At 39.9% G+C, this 19,299-nt stretch overlaps 1 protein-coding gene across 1 annotated transcript in view; it reads left to right on the forward strand.

The window, feature by feature from the left end:
- Window positions 1-10,534: 10,534 nt before the first annotated feature.
- The window catches only part of hhip (hedgehog interacting protein), a 34,931-nt gene continuing 26,166 nt past the window's right edge, over window positions 10,535-19,299 (forward strand). The window contains exons 1-2 of the mRNA XM_053502683.1: window positions 10,535-11,444; window positions 15,404-15,596. Of these exons, the coding sequence (XP_053358658.1) occupies window positions 11,190-11,444; window positions 15,404-15,596 (448 nt within the window). The 5' untranslated portion in view covers window positions 10,535-11,189. The remainder of the gene's footprint in view (window positions 11,445-15,403; window positions 15,597-19,299) is intronic.

Raw genomic sequence — 19,299 nt, forward strand, 5'->3', positions numbered from 1 at the left:
CACCTATTGGGTACTACAGTGGCTACTAAAGTTCAACAGGTATCTAATATGTTATAGTACCATCAGTACTATATTATTGTATGAAATAATGACAATAACAAACTCTGATGAACTTCATCGCAATATCCTTACAGTTTTATACATTCTAGATATTTTACCAGTTGGGAGTAAAATTTAGAAACATGGGAAAACATTAATGAGTGCAAACTCATTTTGCATGTTGGATTAAACAAATAAGACACATCTTTCAGGTTCTTAAGGGTCCTACTTGGGTCCCCCAACAACTCATTGACATGAGTCTATGGTAACAGCAGAGGGCTCAGGGGGCTATAATGATGGCCTTGCATGTGGCCTCATTAATAGTCAGTTGTTGGTTCTGCAGATCTTCTTCTATATTTTACTTTATTTTTGTGTTGTTTCTTGGACCCTCCAGTGGTGTGGCCGCTTTCTTGACATGATCTTTTATGGCAGCCCATTAGTTTTCATTCTGCAGACATGGCCAAACCATGGGAGTCTTCACATCCATATTTGGTCTTCTACTGCCAGTTGATAGTCACATCAGATTCTAATCAGTAATCACTGAAATAATTCCAGTGCTAACATAAAATGTTTTGACTCTGATCTGTCCCTAGTGGATACAGCTTTCAATTGCAAGTATAACATAAATTTTTTTCTCACCCATTTACCTTTGTGTCCATCTGACACGAACATCCAGTAAATGTGTGAGTATAAAATCAATGCTGCTTATATAGTTCCAATTGCGTATCAAGTACAGTTCTAAAAATTTACTAGGAGAACCAGCATTTCATGCTAAACAAGTAAATGAATTCTGCTTATTCCACCAGTTATTTTCAGTGTAATGCATACAGTCATCTGCTTTAAACATGACTGAAAGCTTGCAGACCTATCCTGAGATGGTACATTAACATTACCCAGTGTTTTGCACAATTATTATCAGCCACAAGCATGGATCAATCAGCAATCGGGTTGATGATCCCAGCCATGTGCTCCATCTTTGCTGTTTATGCTGCCTTGCTTGCATTGCGTCTTGCTACTGATATATTTGCAGTGGGCACTTCGGCAGTGTTTTGGGCCAACTCTAGTAAAACGACCCACTGTTTTGGACACCAGAAGGCTGTAGAAGCCCTCAATTGCTGAAAGAGAGCCAAGCAGGCTCGAGTGGGAACAGATGGGTCGAACACAGGGAACTGCTAGGATCATGGGGAAGGACCACCATCAACGCCACTGGTGCCCACAGCACACCACTCACATGGTCCTTCTCTTCTCCTCCTACTCATTAGCAGTGTATGAGGCAGAAGCCTAATGATGCCTCACCGCAATTTTCACTCACATATGGGCTTTAAGTCGAAGGGTCTGCTCTGGGTCACTGTGTTGGACCCTACTGGAACCATTTACAAATAATTAGTGTGTAGGAGGAGAAGGAGGTAGAGGGAAGGAAGGGGAAAAAAGACATCCATCTGTGGGCTAGTGCCGTGCTAGCCTTTAGGATGCAGTGCAGAGCATCATGGTATTAGAATAAAGTTTGGGAGGAAAGGCATGAAACAGACATAAATGATGTGGTTTGTTCAACATTAGTCAATACTTTGGTCCTCATATAGAGCATCTGGAGGTTCTCAATGGTCAACCCAGAGAGAGACTGGTAGATGATGAAAGGTGTGTAAGGGGAAGAAAAAGCCTCAATGACGAATACAGAATGAATACCAGTTATGGCCTGCATGGTGTCTCCGGAGAGATGTGGTTTGGACATGCTCATGAAGTCTACACTTCCTGTAAAAAGCTCTGAAGTTCCCCAACCCACTACTCCTGTTCTGCCTCGAGGGTAAAGTCCGGCACCGTCATCAGTCCCTCTGCCTTGTAGTGACACTTTCACAAAGCGGTGCTGAAACAAAAATGCGGGAGGGTGGGCAGGTTGAGGAGTCAAATGTCACCTTTAACTGCTTAGGGTTCTTTCCTACTCGCTTGCATAACCCGAGGCGAGTCATTTGGAGAAGTGAGAAAGATTTCTGGGTGGCTTTGCTTTCCACCCAAAAATAAGCGGAAAAGAAAAGAAAACAAGGAGGGGTTTGTCTTGACCACATTTTATGACAAAAATTGTGAATTTTGAATGAGTGTTACTTTTACCATCCCATAATAGATTGTTTTCCAATAATAACACATCATGTGGGGTGTTATTCTTCTTAAAAGTTTGCCAACATTAGAAGTTATACACCGTATATGTTTTAAATTTATTAAAGAATGACAGGTTGTAATTTTTATACATTTGTACTATAGCAGTTAAAGGTGACACTTGACTCCTCAACCTTCCCACCCTCCTGTATTTTCGTTTCAGCACCACTTTAAACTTACTATTGTATAGACAAGTTAGTTCCTGTGGTCCGATGCCCTTTTTTCTGAAGCCTTTCTCATGTCGAAAAACTTTAATGCGTCTATGTGGCTATGACTTTTACTAAGCACTGACATTAGAGACTCATTCCAAAAATGGTAGTTGACGTCTTGTCACAGGTCACCATAGTAACGTATGCTTTTTTCACGTTTGGCATTTGTTTTATTTGTTTGTGTGTAGAATTAATAATAGTTGTTGCAAACAAACAAGGAACATTTTTTTTATTTTATTTGCTATACATTCGATGGATCCACAGTGGAAGACGGCCCCTGGGCATAAAAATCCCAGACTGACAGGAAAAGAGAGAGAGATAGCGTGAAGAGTAAAAGAGATTGCCAACAAGCTAAAGGCAGAGGGAAGAGGCAGAGACAGGGAACACAACACAGGGAAATTCAGTGTGGTCCGAGAGCTGGAGGCACTGATTTAAAGGTTGTTGATCCCAAGCAAGTAGTACAACACAGCCACCAACAAATCCACTCTATCATTTCACGTAAGTCGCCACACTTAGAACGTCCTTATGTGCTTAGACTTATTGAAGTGGAAAGTGGGGCGTGCGGACACGAGCTGTAAAGGACTACTGGATCCCTTCCTTATTTCGTGAAGGCATTCATAAACACATGACAGAAGTTCACTGAATATGTCATAACTATGGAGAATACCATGACCACTTTCCATGCTTTTGGAATGTCAGAGCTTGTGTATAAAACACTTGTTACCATTACTGTCAGAAAGAAGAACACTGGGCCATTAACTGCTAGAGCATGTGTTTCCCATGGCACGTAACTGCAGGTCAACCAAGTGACAAAATGTTAATGGCCCTATTTTTATGACGTCCCATAAAGCTAAATTTACAAATGAACTGAACTTTAATATACATAATTAAGATGATCTTTTTAGACAGTTAAAAACAAGCTAAAATCAACAAAACTATACTCACTGAAGGCTGATTTATGCTTCTGCATCCAGTCTATGCTGTAGGTCTTACATAGTTGTGTACCCTATCCTGCACCCCACTGCATACCCTGACGTACACCTCACCAGAAACGTACCTACACGTCACAGCGATGCAGATGGTTAACATGATAGCAATGCCTTTGTGCCTTCTTTTTCTAGTCATTTATGCTCTCTTCTTCTTCTTCGCTCCCTTTTTTCAATCAGATCAAGAGATCAATCAAAAAAGGCTCCAACTCCAACAAGATCCATTTACTTTCATTTTTTCCATTGTTTGGATAAAAAAAAAATCACCAGAAAGTACATGTCAAAAAATTTAACCTTAAATGTACATTACAGTCAATTTCTCAGAGAAATTAGACTAAGATATACCCATGAGGGTTCCGCCCTATTGGCAAGTGTTAGTACCTTGTAATTTACAGTTTAGTACCTTGTTTTTTTTAAATGCACTGCACTACATGCTCGTGATTATGACAGGTTAAATTCGGAATGAACTCCTTTAACCATGGAGGCTCAGTAACACCTATAATTATGACAGTCTGCAAAGAAATTGCTCTGTCATAGCTTCTTGGTGTGTGCACGCCTAGACCATTCCAACAATCAAAGTTTATTCTAGGTAATTTCAATCTCCAGCAGCTACGGCTCCACGATGACTTGTAAACATGTGGCCACTGGGATTAAGTAACACTGCATCAAGGGTTGATGGACCAATTTTCTCCACGGCTCTTCCTATCCCATTATGCCAGGTTGCAAACACATGATGCAAATTAAACACCTAATATGGAGTAACAATTGCAAAATAAATGATCCATTATTCATGCATCCCACCCACAATTCAGATCATTAACCCCGAAGCAGTTACAAGGAATTTGGAAGATATATCACGCAACATCTGGATTACAGAGGTTTTGGTGGAATTGAGTGATTATAATAAGAAATAGAAGACTTTTAGTCAAACTCCAAAAAAAAGGAACAATTAACATTTATTTGATTGAGTTTAGCTTAATGGTTAGCACTGTCACCTTGCAGGTTAAGGGTTTGTATCTTGCCTCTGGTCTTGTGTGCAAGGAGTTTGCATGTTCTCCCGGTGCTCTATGGGTTTCCGAAGACATGCAGTGTAAGCTAATTGGCCAAATTGCCCATAATGTATGACTGAGTGTGCATGTGCTTTTGCTCCGCAATGGGTTGGCACCCCATCTTGGGTGTACGCTAAATTTCTTGGGATAGGCTCCAGGCCTCCAATGACTTTACACAGGATATGCAGTTTCCAGGACTAATCGATTTAGCTTCATGATAAAAATTATATAAACGCAATAGTTGTACTTACAAGATCAAAAAGAAAAAAAATCCATGAAGTTAGAAAAAGTTAGATATCCATGTTTTAAGTGTTTTATTCTTTTAGAACCCAGTAATTTGCCTGCCAAAACAATTTCTCATACATGATTCAGCAGATCATACATTAATACTATATATGGGAAATGTCCTAAAATATATATATATTTTATTCCCTTTCTCAGGGTTGCAAGGTACGGGCACAGGTTTTACACTGGATACACTCCTGAAGCAGCCCGCCCATTCCTCCAGATTTGCCCTCCACCTCAGTGGCCGGGTATTATATATGGGCCTTGCCCAAGGTCCCAACAGTGGCAACCCAGTGGTGGTGGGGCTTGAACTCCTGACCTTCCGATCAGCAATCCAGGACCGCAACCGCCTGAACCACCACTGGCCAGCAAATATTTGTTTAATACTTCTTTGCCTCACTAAAAGGCATGGATTGCATCTAATTTAAAAAGCACATAGTAGTGATACACGTTGTTACAGTTGCTAACGTTAACTCCTTTTATTCATCTATAGTAAGTTAGCCTGTTTTCTGTTCAGTAGTCAGTTGAGTTACTGGCAATTAAGTGCTTTCATGCAAAACAGCATGGAAATAAAATTATACAATAGAAATAATTTTTACCAATTTAATACAAATCATAAAAGTGTATGTAACAAAGAAAGATTTCATCACATTTTCTACAGTGTACAATATACTTTCACTCAAATGTAAATTCTGTGGACTTTTTCCACCCCTGATTAATCGACTAGCTGAAGTTGATTAAACCACTATTAGAACATCCTGGCCACTACAAACACCTGTAGCATTAATGAGCGCTATGACTGGTGGGGGCACAGAGGAAGGGAGCGGGCGATGCCGACAGGCCTGTATTACCTCCTGTAATGACTCTTTAGATGATCACATGAGCGTTCCATTTCTAGTGACTTGCACAGTGTTGGTGGTCCTTTTGTGGTCAGAACCATGTGTGGGTTTCTTTAAGGGCTAAAGGACTACGGGTTATGCCTTGCCATTTTCGATTGAGAAAACCAATTTTGCGCCCAGGGACTTTCCCAAATGACAAAGCAAAGCATATTCTGGAACTGCCCACCACAGTCGACTTCTTAACCACAGACGTGTATTTTATATAAAACCAAAGGAACAATTGCCATAAACGCACCCAGTACTATATGACTATGCTTGTTCTTATGATATGTTTATGATTTAGCAGTTTGGTCTGGAACTGTGTGTGTGTGTGTGTGTGTGTGTCTGTGTGTGTGTGTGCGCGTTAATTTCTTTAAGGTGTGCTGCTTTGTTGGAAAAGTAATGTATGCAATGAGTTATTATGCATCATATTATTATGCATAGGAAATAACATCAATTTATAAATGTTAAGGAATACAGAATGAGAAGGATAATGAAGGACAAAAAAGTGAATTTTGTTTTGCCCTTTGGCAAAAGGAAAAAAAAGTCTGACTTCCTCGCAAGCCACTTTAATTCATTCAGCAGGCAACATGGCAAATGTACATATGGATTTGTTTTAGTGGATGCAGTAGCGTTGTTCTAAAGTGTCCATTACTGCAGTAAACAAACCAGCCTGACTGGTTTGTTTACTGCAGTAATGGAGATTGAATAACTGGAGATTTTAGTTTTTCTTACAAAAGATCATAAATGGCTGTTTATGAATGTCATGTTAATATAACCTGCACTGACTGCATTGGCAAGTTTTGATTAATTATTCGCAGCTATAATTTAAATTACCATTGTTGGGTGTAACACGTTACAAAATAACACGTTAGAGTACATGGATCACTTTTGTGATATAACGAGTAATCTAACGCGTTAGGTACGCCATTTAAGTACCCAGTTATTCAATAATTTTTTTTTTTATGTAATCTGTTATTCAGACAATTTATGTAATTTGTGAGCCAAACAGCAGTTATTACCCATCCATTAGTGTGTGTGTGTGTGAAAGTCATCCTACAAGCCCCGTACTCGATAACCTGCCCCGCTCTGTTATTCCTGCTGTTATACCCCTATCTCACGTATGCGGTTTGACTATGCGAGGACCGACGCGCGGAAAGATGGAAATGTAATCACAGTGTCAAAACTGGCGGTGAATCATGATGAACCGTGCCTACGGCCACCGCGTAGGTGAGATAGGGGTATTATTAGTTAACAGATTATGGGCCAGACTTTACTGAGTGATGATGGTAGAATAGTTATAAAGGTCTTGACTAAAACAACATGCATTAGGAATCACAAAGAAGTTTTCATTTTCTGCAGTGGAAAATTACTTGAACTAGTTACTTTTATTAGAAAGTAACGCTGTAATGTAACTGTAAACACTGTAAATTACTGTATCTAAAATAGTAAAAAATGCTTTTGGTACTACAGATCTTCAGGACTTAAGTATAAATCACTATTCTCTCCAGGGGCCTCTCTATTTCTCCTTTCTCCAAAGCAGACGCATTTAACTCTGTTCTCCATCCACAGCTGCCTCCCACATGTTTTCATCCCAATCAGGTTTGGGCTTCTCATACCTGAGATGCATCTTGCAAGACCTTCCTGCTTTCATATCTCTGTTCTCCCATTTTCTGTAATTATTCTTATCAAGAGGGGGGCTACACCTTTTCCGAGCGTTTTCTCTCAAGGTACAACCTACAATATTGCAAGCACATTAATTGTTTCTTCTTATCATTTTGTACACTAGCACCTGCTAACCATAAGAACTAATGGGAATAAATACCTGTCCATTTAAGGGGATTTCACAAGCATCAGCCATAACATGAAAACCACTTGTCTTGTCTACAACCGTGTAGGTTTCCCTCATGCTGGCAACAAACCATTGAGGCATGGACAACACAAGAGGTCTGAAGGTATGCTGTGCTCTCTGGCACCAAGACCTTAGCAGCAGACCCTTTGCATGCTGTAAATTGTAAGGCGGGACCATGGGTCGGACTTGTTAGTTCATCATATCGAATAGATACTCGATTAGATCTGGGATCTGGGGAGGAATTTCAAAGGCCAAGAAAACACTTTAAAGTTATTGTTCCTCAAACCATTTCTAAATAAATTGCATTATGGCATTGTGCATTGTGCATTACTCTGCTAAATACTGTTGCAAAACACTGCTCTGAGCATCACTCTATAACCCAATAACCCAGTCATCTAGTCATTACAGTTTGGCCTTTGTAAAAGTCAAGATCGTAATACTTGCCTCTATTATTTTTTAGCTGCTTAATTACATTACAGGCACCTGTAAGAGTGTATAATTGTATAATGTATGATTGTATATATATATGTGTGTGTGTGTGTGTGTCCCTAAGTCACACTGAAGGTTTACAGCTTTCTCGTGAACATAAAAATTTGCTCTATTTGCCATTGACGTTTAAAGGTTAAAAACATTTTCAAGTTTTTTCCCGTATTAGCTTCAATAAAGAGAAAATTGAGAGACTGTGATGAAACACCTGATTATAGCTGTTTTGACATTAATGAATATAGCAACTAAGTTCCTTTTTTGGAAATATGTCTCTTTCTAACATTAATGTAACTACATATATGCAGATAAAACGGCATTTTTAATTAACATAATAATAATGCTGGCGATTTGTCAAAGTATAAGAGAAATAAAACACTAGAGTGTGTGTTTATCAGAAAACTGTCAACTTCAGGATGGTCAGTGTATCTTCACTTCATACCTGGCAGCAGCAGCATATCATCCATTTGTTCATTATTTTTCCCATAATTGTCTATTTAAACTGACATATTATTCTGCAATTACAAACTAGTGGCTATTGAACTCATGAAAATTGGGTTTTTACAAGATTTCCTTCATCAATAACGGTTGTTTCATGGGAGATTCTTAAAACACACACACACACAATTTCTATTCATATTTTTTATATATATATATATTTTTTTTTTTTTTACTATTAATTTTGGTTGTAATTTACATACTATCTGAAAACATTGCTAACGAACATAATAGAATTTAGTTAAATTGTGACAAGGAATAAGATAAGGCAAACTTTTCCCATATGATGCCTGTTTGGAGCTCGGAAGCATTTCCATAACTGTCCGCCATTTCACAATCAGCATGGATTCCTGCAGCTCCTGATCCGTAATGATAAGCAAGTAGAGCTCTGGTCAGGGTCAGACCCCCAAGGAAGTGCAGGTGTGGCAGTGGAGCTGATTTGAGGTCTGTTCTATTCTCTCTCTCTCTCTCTCTCTTTCTCTCTTTATTGCTACGGACATTCCCTCATGGACTGGCAATCTGGAGATCTCTCTGAAGAAGAGAAGAAAAGAGAACTTGTCCTGCGTTTGGCTCTGTCTTATCAGGAGCCTTCTGAAGAACAGAAATACCAGGCATTCTAACATCCCCACTTGTGTAATAGCGTAGCATGTTTTAATCAACGAAGACCATCCCGCTGCGGCCTCCTGATTAGCCCTGGAACGAGTTTGTTTGCATTTAATGACCAACAAAAGTTAAAGGGGAGATTCCATTATCTCATTCCCCTGGGTATGCTAGATGTAGGCCTGGTTCCAATGCCTAAATCAGCAAGAAAAAGTTTCACTGAGTTTGCAATAAGCACAACTGTCCATGACGCAGTAAAAGATGAGGTTTTGGGGGATTTCATTAAAATGTTATTTGTCAATAGATTTGAAATGCAGTTTCAGAGATCTCTTTTTACGTTGCAGAAATATTGACTGAAGCAGTTTTTCTGAAAAATATTTACCTCTGTTGTTTGTCTTCTTCTTCTTGTGTTCATTTGTTGTCTTGTTTTTTCTTTTAATGTTGACTTGCTTTGACAGTATTCACGATAAAAGCAGTACTTGTAATGCTTCTTTTACTTTGTTAAGTCTGAAAACACTTAAATGCTCATGTTACTGTAAAATAGATTAAAGTCAAATTTTGTGATAACGAATCATTTACATTTTCTGTATTTGAGCTTTTAAATGGAATTATTTAATTTTTTTATCAAATGGCGAAACATTTTTGGTGCTTCATTTTCTGATTCTTTTTCATTTATAATATCTCAGCTGGAAATATAAATAGGCTAAATAAATATCTTAAAAGAATAAATATATATATATATAAGGTATGCTGTATATAATTGGACTGTTGGTTACTTTTTTGAGTAGGTTTTAAAAAGCACACAACATTTAGCTTTGTTTAAAGTTAGGCGCGGTGGTGGCTCAACGTTTCAAGGCTCTGAGTCAGTGATCGGACTGGTCGATGGTTCGAGCCAAAGCTCCGCCAGGTACCCGCTGTTGGGCCCTTGAGAAAAGCCCTTAACCCTGTCTGCTCCAGGGGCGCTGTATAATGGCCAACCCTGCTCTCTGATCCCAGCCTGAAACATTTAAAAATGTTTTAAACAATAAGCAGGATATGCAAAGAATAAAGAATTTCACTGAGCAGTGATGTATATGTGACAAATAAAGGCTGAACTTAAATAAAAAATTCTTTAAAAAAAAATTAAAGTTGCCTTATTACTTTGCACGCTGATCTGTCCTGATTTAACTCTATGGTTTAATTAAAAAGTTATTATAACAGAGGAATATCATAAAATCATAACAAGTGTAAAACTTGGAATTTAGGACCAGGGTTGGGAAACATACTCTCTGACTTAACACTAAAACTTAGAGCCTGTGTGTGTGTGTGTTAAAGCTCGTCTTTAACACACACAACACACTCACACGTACACACACATACTGTAAACCCGTTCATTTTACACTAAGCCCTTTCTGGGGGGGTGGTGTTAGGGTGTGTGTGTGTGTGTGTGTGTGTGTGTGCTTGGGAGGGGGGTTTAAATGGGTGTGTTAGAGAAGAGGATAACAGTAACAGTGTGCAGGATTGCGACACGAGCTATCAGACCCGACCCGTCCCAACAGGTAGCACCGTGCGCGTTCCGTGCGTCTATTGCGCGCTCTCGTCGACGCACGTCATCCGACTCGCTTCTCGCGCGCTGGTTAAAAAGAAGACGGAGACGCATCGGAACAAGCACGTGAGCGCGCGGAAGAATCGGAGCATCGCGTGTGTGAGAGAGAGACAGAGAGAGAGAGAGACGACTAAACTTTTTTTTTTTTTTTTTACGCGCTGCTTAAACGGGATTTAACTTGAGGTTATTTATCCGGATGAATATGCTACACGTTTTAAAGCTTGTTACAGTATGATAAAAGAACACGTTTTACACGTGTCGGGACTGCACTTGTAGCCTTATTTATTCCCGTGAAGTTGCTGGGTGTTTGTTTGTTTGTTTGTTTGTTTGTTTCCCCTGCCTTTGATGTACACTTAATTTTTGTTACAAAGTTACTTAACACATCAATCAACAGAAGATTGTATACATTGTTTTTTTTGGGGGGGGAGGAGGAGGAAACTTTTCCTTTAAAATCAGAAACATCAAAGCAACCCTTTGATCTCAGAGCCGTTATATATAAAGATACATTTCTCTCTATATATAGAGAGAGAGAGGGAGAGAGGGAGAGAGAGAGTGAGAGATTATTTATTTCCCTGCCATGAGGCATCTGAAGTTCGTGCTCGTGTTGGTGATCGCCGTGGCCGACCTGTGGGAGTGCGCGGACGCCAAGTGGGGCGACAAGGGCGAGCTGAGTCCGCGGAGGCGGAGATGCTACGACGGGAGTCTGCCGAGGCGCCTGAAGAAGAAGGAGCGCAAAGCACCCGGCGGCGGCGTTGGAGACGTCTGCTCCGCGCTCTACCCGCGCGCCTCGTGCTGCCCGAGCCGCAGAGTCCCGCACCGGACAGACCCCACGGTAACGCACTCACATGCTTGTTTTCATCGCTCCTGTCTTGTCATCCTCGCCTAGGTCCTGCTCTCACACACCTGGTCGTGAATCAGGTGTGTTAAAGCCCCTGGACTGGATGTTCTCTTGATAAGTATAAAAACTAGCTGCGCTTGCAACTCTTGCTCTGACCATACATCTCATTTAGAATAGATCTGGATTAACCTCTAACCCTAAGCTTTGTAACATTTCAATCCAATGAAGTGATTTAAGTCAAGAGTTGAAATGTGATTTATCTCATTCATTCATCATTTGCACTTATAGACATGTAAAAAAACCTAAGTAAGTCATGACCTTTTTAAAAACCTTATGTACAGATTGAAAGTCATGCCAAGGTGGGTGTAAAAATCTCATCCTATCTCTATCTATAACAAACTGTATAGGATAGGATTGCACTCCTTTTTTGCTGCTCATAACTTATACTGTAACGAAACTGTAGCTCAATATATAAACTTTAAAATACTCAGAATGCACTACTATATATACATATATATACTACTATAACTGTTGCACATGTTCCACCATATCCTCCCTCATTGCGCTCTACAGAATAATTTGCTCACAACGATATCATAATCATGGTATACAATGTCTTCCTTTATTGCATCCATCTATTGAATATAACACCTTATATGTTTACTTCTTGTCCTTATTCTTACATGTCATTTATTTTGCTCTGCCACAAATGCACTTCTGGTTAGATGCAAACTGTATTTCATTGCCTCGTATCATACAACACATGCGCAGTGACACTAAAGTTCAGTCGAATAGAATCGAGTCTCACTTAAAACCTCCCTTTATAGCTATTAATGATCATTCTTAGAGGTTCATAGAAATGAAAATTTTGTAGCAGGTTCATCGTGGTTTCATGCCTTCATCTGGTTTTAGGGATGTTCTTGATGCGTGGTTCTGCATTAGCCTGTTTGACAGATATGTTCAATGTCTGTGTCTGTGTCCTGTGCTGTTTTATAAATGTTCAGTCATTCATGAAAACCCAGTGTTTACCAGCTATTACCTGAACAAATCCCTACCTAAACACCTGATGTTTCCAGCACACAGGTTTTATTTAAATGCAGATTTATGTGTCTGATTGGCAATTCTTTTGCATTGGCAAACTCAGTCCCATTGACTCCATGCTTTAATTAAATCATGGACCAAATAAAAAAAATGTGGTTCTATAGCAAATTCACAGCAAAAAAAAAAAGAAAAAGAAAAGTGCCCCTTTTCTCATGTAAAAGGCCTTGGTCGGGCAGCCCATGTGGCTGGGTGGCATTACATTTTGGGAGAAAAAAGCCATATTGCATCATTTCATTTGCTCAAGTCATGCAAATAAGAGTGGTTCTGAATGGAACAAAACAGGGAGTGGACATCTCCTCCTCCCCGCTACACTGCCCACACACGGAGCCTTTTGAGCCAATGGCAAAAGAATAACAACAACACCATTGTGTTTGTTAGTTTCACTAATGGCTGGAGCTGGAGAACATCACTCTCCCGAATGCTCGGCCCTGGCCAAGTGTTAATGCCGTGGGGAGAGCGTTTGCCCTGCACCCCCCCCCCCTCCCCCCAACCCCCCCCCCCTTGAAAACTTACACCTATTCCCCCTAAGGGACCAAAAATGTTTGGCTTAAGCCCTTAAACACTTTAGCCACAGATGAGCTTGCTCCCTTAAAGAACTAGATGGTCAGGTTAATGCGATTCCTCACAACGTCCTACGATCAGATCTGCGCTTTATTTCTGATGCAGATTTCATAAAACCTCCAACTTGTACAGAATTTCGGCTATCCATGACGTAATGCGACTCCTTGGCCTCCTGGTTGCCTCTTACCGTGTGGCCTTGTGGGACTTTAGCCGCCTCCATTGTGTAAGGTTGAATGACAAGCAATTGTCTTCAAGTGTGTCTTTGTGTGTTTATATGTTTGTTCTGGTAATCTCACTGACAAAGGCAATTGTGCAGATCTTAATAAGTAACCCCAGCAGCTGCAGTACCGCTCTGGATGATCTTGATAAATCCAGATTTCTTTATTATTCAAAAAAGTATATATCTTTTAAGAATTGTGGTCATGGTAAAACAAGGCATAAGCAACATTTATTTAGAGATTCAAATCCTAGAGTATGTGCTGACCAGAACATTTTAAAGTGCAAGGGGATCAAAGGAAGGTTCGACACAAGTTTATTCCCGGGTTTAATGTTTGTTTAATGGTTTGTTTATAACATTTGCTATTAATGTTAACCATGTCGTATGACTTGGCCTTCATTCTTGTTATGTAATGGAAGCAATATATTCATGAAGCAACTTGTCAGGAATGACGCCTGACTTAAAAAGGCTGAAATCTTCATGACTTACCCTGATGGTTTTTCATCCCTCTTTAGGAAATACTTTTAAATTCTAGAGCACATATATATATTTTTTCCCCTACCCCAACAAACAAAGGTGCTCTTGTTTGTGGTACGGGTGAGGGCATCACTGGAGCCTATCCCAACAGCATATGGGCACTGGGCATGCTTGAGAGCGCACAAATGCTGCTCTCCGTGGACCATGTGCCAGTCCACGGCTTGCTAGATCAATGGGCAATTTAAAAGCAGGAGAAGAGGTACTAGATGAGCTGGGGAACCAAGCAGAAGCGTCAGAGTAAGACAGGAAAGAATGTCCCAGACAGTATACCTGTATTATGCATTGTTCATCACAACCTTGCATTCTCAGTAGGATGGTAAGCCAGGTTCCTTACAGTTTCATTTATCTTCTTTCTTGTATACAGAAAAACACACACACCAACACCACCACTCAAATGTCTTTCAGTGCTAATTTGGCTGAATTATAGACTTAATTATAAAGTTAAAACTTAAACTTTTGTGGCTGTAGGTTCCTGTTTAAGAGGCTGGGGGCAGGCCACAGCTTTAATTGACTTGGACAGACTGCTAATTTGTTGATCCCAGCGGTGGAATGATGTGCCTGTCTATCTCTAAATTGGTGTTTACACATGGACCTCACACAGAGCAGGCGAGTGGTACCAGGCGGCTGCTGCTGGGCCACAGGCGCACGCCTGTGGAGGAGAGGCCCATTACACTGTTGTTTTATTACAGCTAATTTGTTACGTAAATAAACCTGCTAATTTTCTCGGCCCCGATCTATTTGTTTGCATTCGTTTGCTGACTTAAAAGAGCATTCAGAAAGCACACGTTTTTTTTTTTCTTGCATTTTTTTCTACCGTGTGTTTTTTTTTGTTTGTTTGTTTTTGTTTTGTAGCATGGCATGCTGCCAACATGTAATGTGTAATTTTGGATTTAACTGGTTTAACTAAATTTAACTGTTTGGCAGCCTCTGTTGTCATCTTTTTAAAGTAGATCAGCTTCATCAAGTGGTCGAGGAATCTTTGTGACTCCTTGAAAACCAAAGAAATCGCATCATAATGCCACTCAGATTCACTCCAAAGCCAGTGAATAAGAAAAGCCGATGTGAATACAGTGCCAATCATACTCTAATCAGGCTCTTTCCAGTGCCAATCAGGCTCACCCTCTCCACCCCTGCCAAAAACAGCAAGATTCAAATAGACAATAAAGCCTATTCCAGTGCCAACCAGACTCATCCCAAGGCCAACAAGACAAAAAGGCAAAGCCGCATCCAAAGGCCAACCAGACTACGATGAGATTCTAATACAGAATTATCAAAAATCACCCAAACGCCAGCGAGACTCATCCCAATTCCATCGAGACTCAAATGTCACAGCCTTCTTCAAATGCCAATCTATCTATCGCACAACCAAATCAGAATCGCCCACTAAGACTCGAAAGCCAGTTCAATTCAACGAAATTACGAAAAAAAAAGCACCAAATCCATTCAAACATACTGCATATGTTCTGCTTCTATAGCTATAATGTTTTATGAATTCTTAAATGTCGTTGCTGTAACACTGTTTGCCTGATCTCCTCAGATCTTTTCCACCAATAACACGGAGTGTTCCAGACTGCTGGAGGAGATCAAGTGTGCCCGCTGCTCACCAAATGCCCAGATGCTCTTCCACTTATCCGAACAAGAGTCAGCACGACACCATGAACCAGATCTGCCCCGTCTTTGCCTCGACTACTGCCAAGAGTTCTACTATACCTGTAGGGGGCACGTACCAGGTAATATAAACTGGCGCTATATTAAATAACACTCATAAGTAAACCTTATTTGATGCTTCAGAGCCGTTTATTAAAACAATTGCGTAATGCTCGCAAACCTCAAATGGCAGTGCGACAAATGCATTTGTTTCCAAGCAAAAACGAATCAAATGTTGTAAAAGAAACAGCAGGACAGCAAACGTCCAACTGTGTGTTTGTTCCAAAGGTCTTTTCGTTGTGTAATACAGCTTCTAACCTCGATCCGCTGTGAGCACATGGACGTTTACAGCATGAATGCTTAGCCTAAAGCCAGAGGAAAAGACGTCAGAGCCAAACCCTTTCCAAATGTTTGAATAAAATCCCAGTAAAGGTTACAATACAAGGATTATCATTCCACAGATGCTACGCATCTAGACACTGAGCGAAAGGTATTGACTTATCCCACAGCAGCGGCCACTGTTTATGGGTCACACATATACACACACATAAATATGGTGCTCAAGGCTTCTGCCAAACCCTAACAAAGCTGACTGATTAGTCCTGGCGTACAGGACGTACTGCTTGCTTGCTTTTTTTTTTTTCTTCTCCACACAGTGCCATCCCACACGATGCCCGTGAGCACTGTCGTTCTGCGCTTCCACTGAAAGGATTATGTGAACGTCTAAATATTTCTGCTGTTCGGTACAATCTGAGATACAGCAGAATCCCCTCGGATTCATGGCGCTTGGCACAGGTTTTGCTATTTTAATATGCTCTAGATCTTTTCCTTAATAATCAAATCTCATACTTGCACAAACATGAAAAAAAAAAAAACATTTAATTTTTAAAAAGTTAAGAACTTTACTAGTCATAATTGTTCAAGTCATATCTTAATGCAAGCAATCACGGACCAAGTGGTGTTCTCACGCACTGTCATGTCGCAGCTGTCAGACACACCTCAGCACCCATGAGTGGACACACACACACACACATATAGGCACTCACATATACGCACACACATACTCGAAATAAATCCTGACAATCTAGCATGAATAGATGTGAATGAATGGTTTAATGTATTTTTTTTTTTTTGTATTCCTGGCAAGCGTCTGTATTTACGTCAGTGGAGCCGGGGTGCACGTGTATGACTAAGGTCTAGACACGACCGCCCCTGACACCTTGCCCTGCCGCACGGTGTGGCGGAAAATACCAGCTGTTTTATGACAGCCGTCCGCTTCGACGGTTTGTTTTTTCTTGGTGGTGCATTCAAGAAAGTCTAAACAGTGTATGCTTGCTGCCGAGCCGAAAAAAGAAAATCACAACGGTTAAACATTAGGCAGCTATAATGGGGGGCTTGGGGTTGGGGTTGGGGGGGCGTTATGTTTTATAGCATGAATGGCATTAGGAACAAACTTCCTGTGTTTGCCTGGGTGTGTCACTGTGCAGAGGCCGCAACTGTCACTGCTTGGCACATTCCATCTGATGGGATGGTATGTAGATTAGACTGGGGTAGATATCCAAGCAGGCCACACACACACACACTTATACACAGATACACAAACAAATCAGTCGTCCTAAACATATTGTCGGTCAAACATGCTGAAAACGATCGACGCAGAAAAAACATCGCCAAAGACCAGAGAACAGAAGTCCACCAACCTCGGCTCTCCTCCTCGTCCCTCCTCCCCTCTCGCTCTCTTTCAAAATCAGCATATGTGGTGACGAATGACACATTTATTTTTCTACAAAGGTTGTGTATATGTAAAACTGCTGAAGTGCATCAAGATGTCAAGTACTTTGGGTGGCCACCCAGGTTGAGCTGGAAGATAACCAGATGCAAGTATAACCATAGAAGCAGCGATGTGGACAGAGTCGCGCTCTCGGGGCAGTACAATAAAACCGGGCCGTACTGTGCGGACGCGCAGACAGTGTGTGGCCATGTAGTAATTTGGCCATATGTTTAGGGAAGTTGTTAACCATAAATGGCCCAAATTAGAACCGTAGGCTTGTAGTTTCTTTTTTTTTTATGTACATATAATTTATTTTCTAGTGAATACTTTTATATTCTGGGCCTTTCCCCCCCTGAGTGGTTTATTATATGATGAAAATGCAAACTCTCAATGTGGATGGTGCAACAAACTTCAGGGTAAAATGACACAGAAAAAAATTATCAGCAATAGAGTGGCGTGACACCTCAACCAGAAGTAATAACCCTAAGAATTTTATTCTTCTTATATCATTTTATACTTTTTTAAAGAACAAAATAATGTCATGTCTTTTACAATTTTTTTTTTATTTTTGAAATGTACATGATTATTGTTTTATTCATTTGTAGTTACATCTGATATTGCAACAAAGCAGGTTAGCACATACATATGTTAAAGCAGGTATAAAGAATTTATATACTTTTTTCCCTTTTTTAAGTTACAATTTGTGACTCATCAAATAAAAATACAGTATTTAGTCTAATTAAGTTATGCTTATTGCAAAATCCTGGTTCAGTAAGCTCCATTTTGATAACTGTATTACTGTATCATGTTACAATTTCTTTATAAGGAGGGGCTCAGGGAAAAAAGTTTAAAAAAATCCTATTTTATAATATTTAAATAAGGATTATGTGACATAGTAAGAAGCGGAAATCCTCAACCACATTTTGACACCAGAAGTTCTGTGCATCCTCCGAATTGAACCAGCAATGTTTTATAGCAAAAAAAATGCATGTACAGTGGAACCTTGGATTACGAGCATAATTCGTTCCGGAAGCAGCTTGTATTCCAAAACACCTGTAAACCAAATCGAATTTTCCCAAAGAAATAATGGGACTCAAATTGTTCATTCCACAGCCGAAAAAAATAAAGAAAGAATTCCTGTGCATCCTCCGAACTTAACCAGCAATGTAGTTTTATAGCAAAGAAATGCATGTATATGTAAAAATGTATCATACCTGGAGTAACCCAGGGTTAGGGTTAGGGTTAGGGCTAGCTTGGATAGCCTTGGATAAAGTGCTTTAAAACAATGTTCAGGATTAAAACTTTCTCAACTCTGTTGAGAATCATAAAGATCAGGTATCCATCAATCAATTTTTTGGATTAAATAAATTAACAAACAAATTAATAAAATAAATAAACAAAATAATTAAATAAATAAACAAACAAAAAAAATCATTTATTTAAATAAAAAAATTTGACCTATTGAGAACTGAACTACAAGGTAAATGTGTCAATACAAGTCACACATTTCTAGCTGAACAAAGAAAGCTATTAGTGCCCAAATTTAAGTTGTTCAGGTCACTGGTAGAAATCTTTTGACTTGCTGGTGCTAACAGGTCATTTCATTCTGGCACCAAAAGCCTGGAGCAGAATTCCGGTTTGTGTAAAATGAATAAAACCGAATGAGCACGTTACTGTATAACTCTGCCTACTGGATCCTCATCTTTAATTCTAACTTGCTCACATGCCCATAAATGTAGGAGAAAGCCGAGGTCATATCGCTTTCATTTTTCTCTTAAAACTGCTGGTTGCCATAAATATGAGCTGTTGTCTCAAATGTATTACTTTATGTCAGGATAATTGAGATGTACTTTAAAGGAGGTCGCACGAGCAGTCAACCAGGAGAACTGATGTCTCGCTGTTGTTTTTCTGCATATTCATTCTTCACATATTTGCCTGACACGTTTATCCAGAGCCACTTAAAAGGAGACAGTGCTGGGATTTAAACTCACATTCGTCTTAGTAATAGACGAAAT

The sequence above is a fragment of the Clarias gariepinus genome, chromosome 8, assembly GCF_024256425.1.
Source record: "Clarias gariepinus isolate MV-2021 ecotype Netherlands chromosome 8, CGAR_prim_01v2, whole genome shotgun sequence".
In the NCBI taxonomy this organism is placed as follows: domain Eukaryota; kingdom Metazoa; phylum Chordata; class Actinopteri; order Siluriformes; family Clariidae; genus Clarias; species Clarias gariepinus.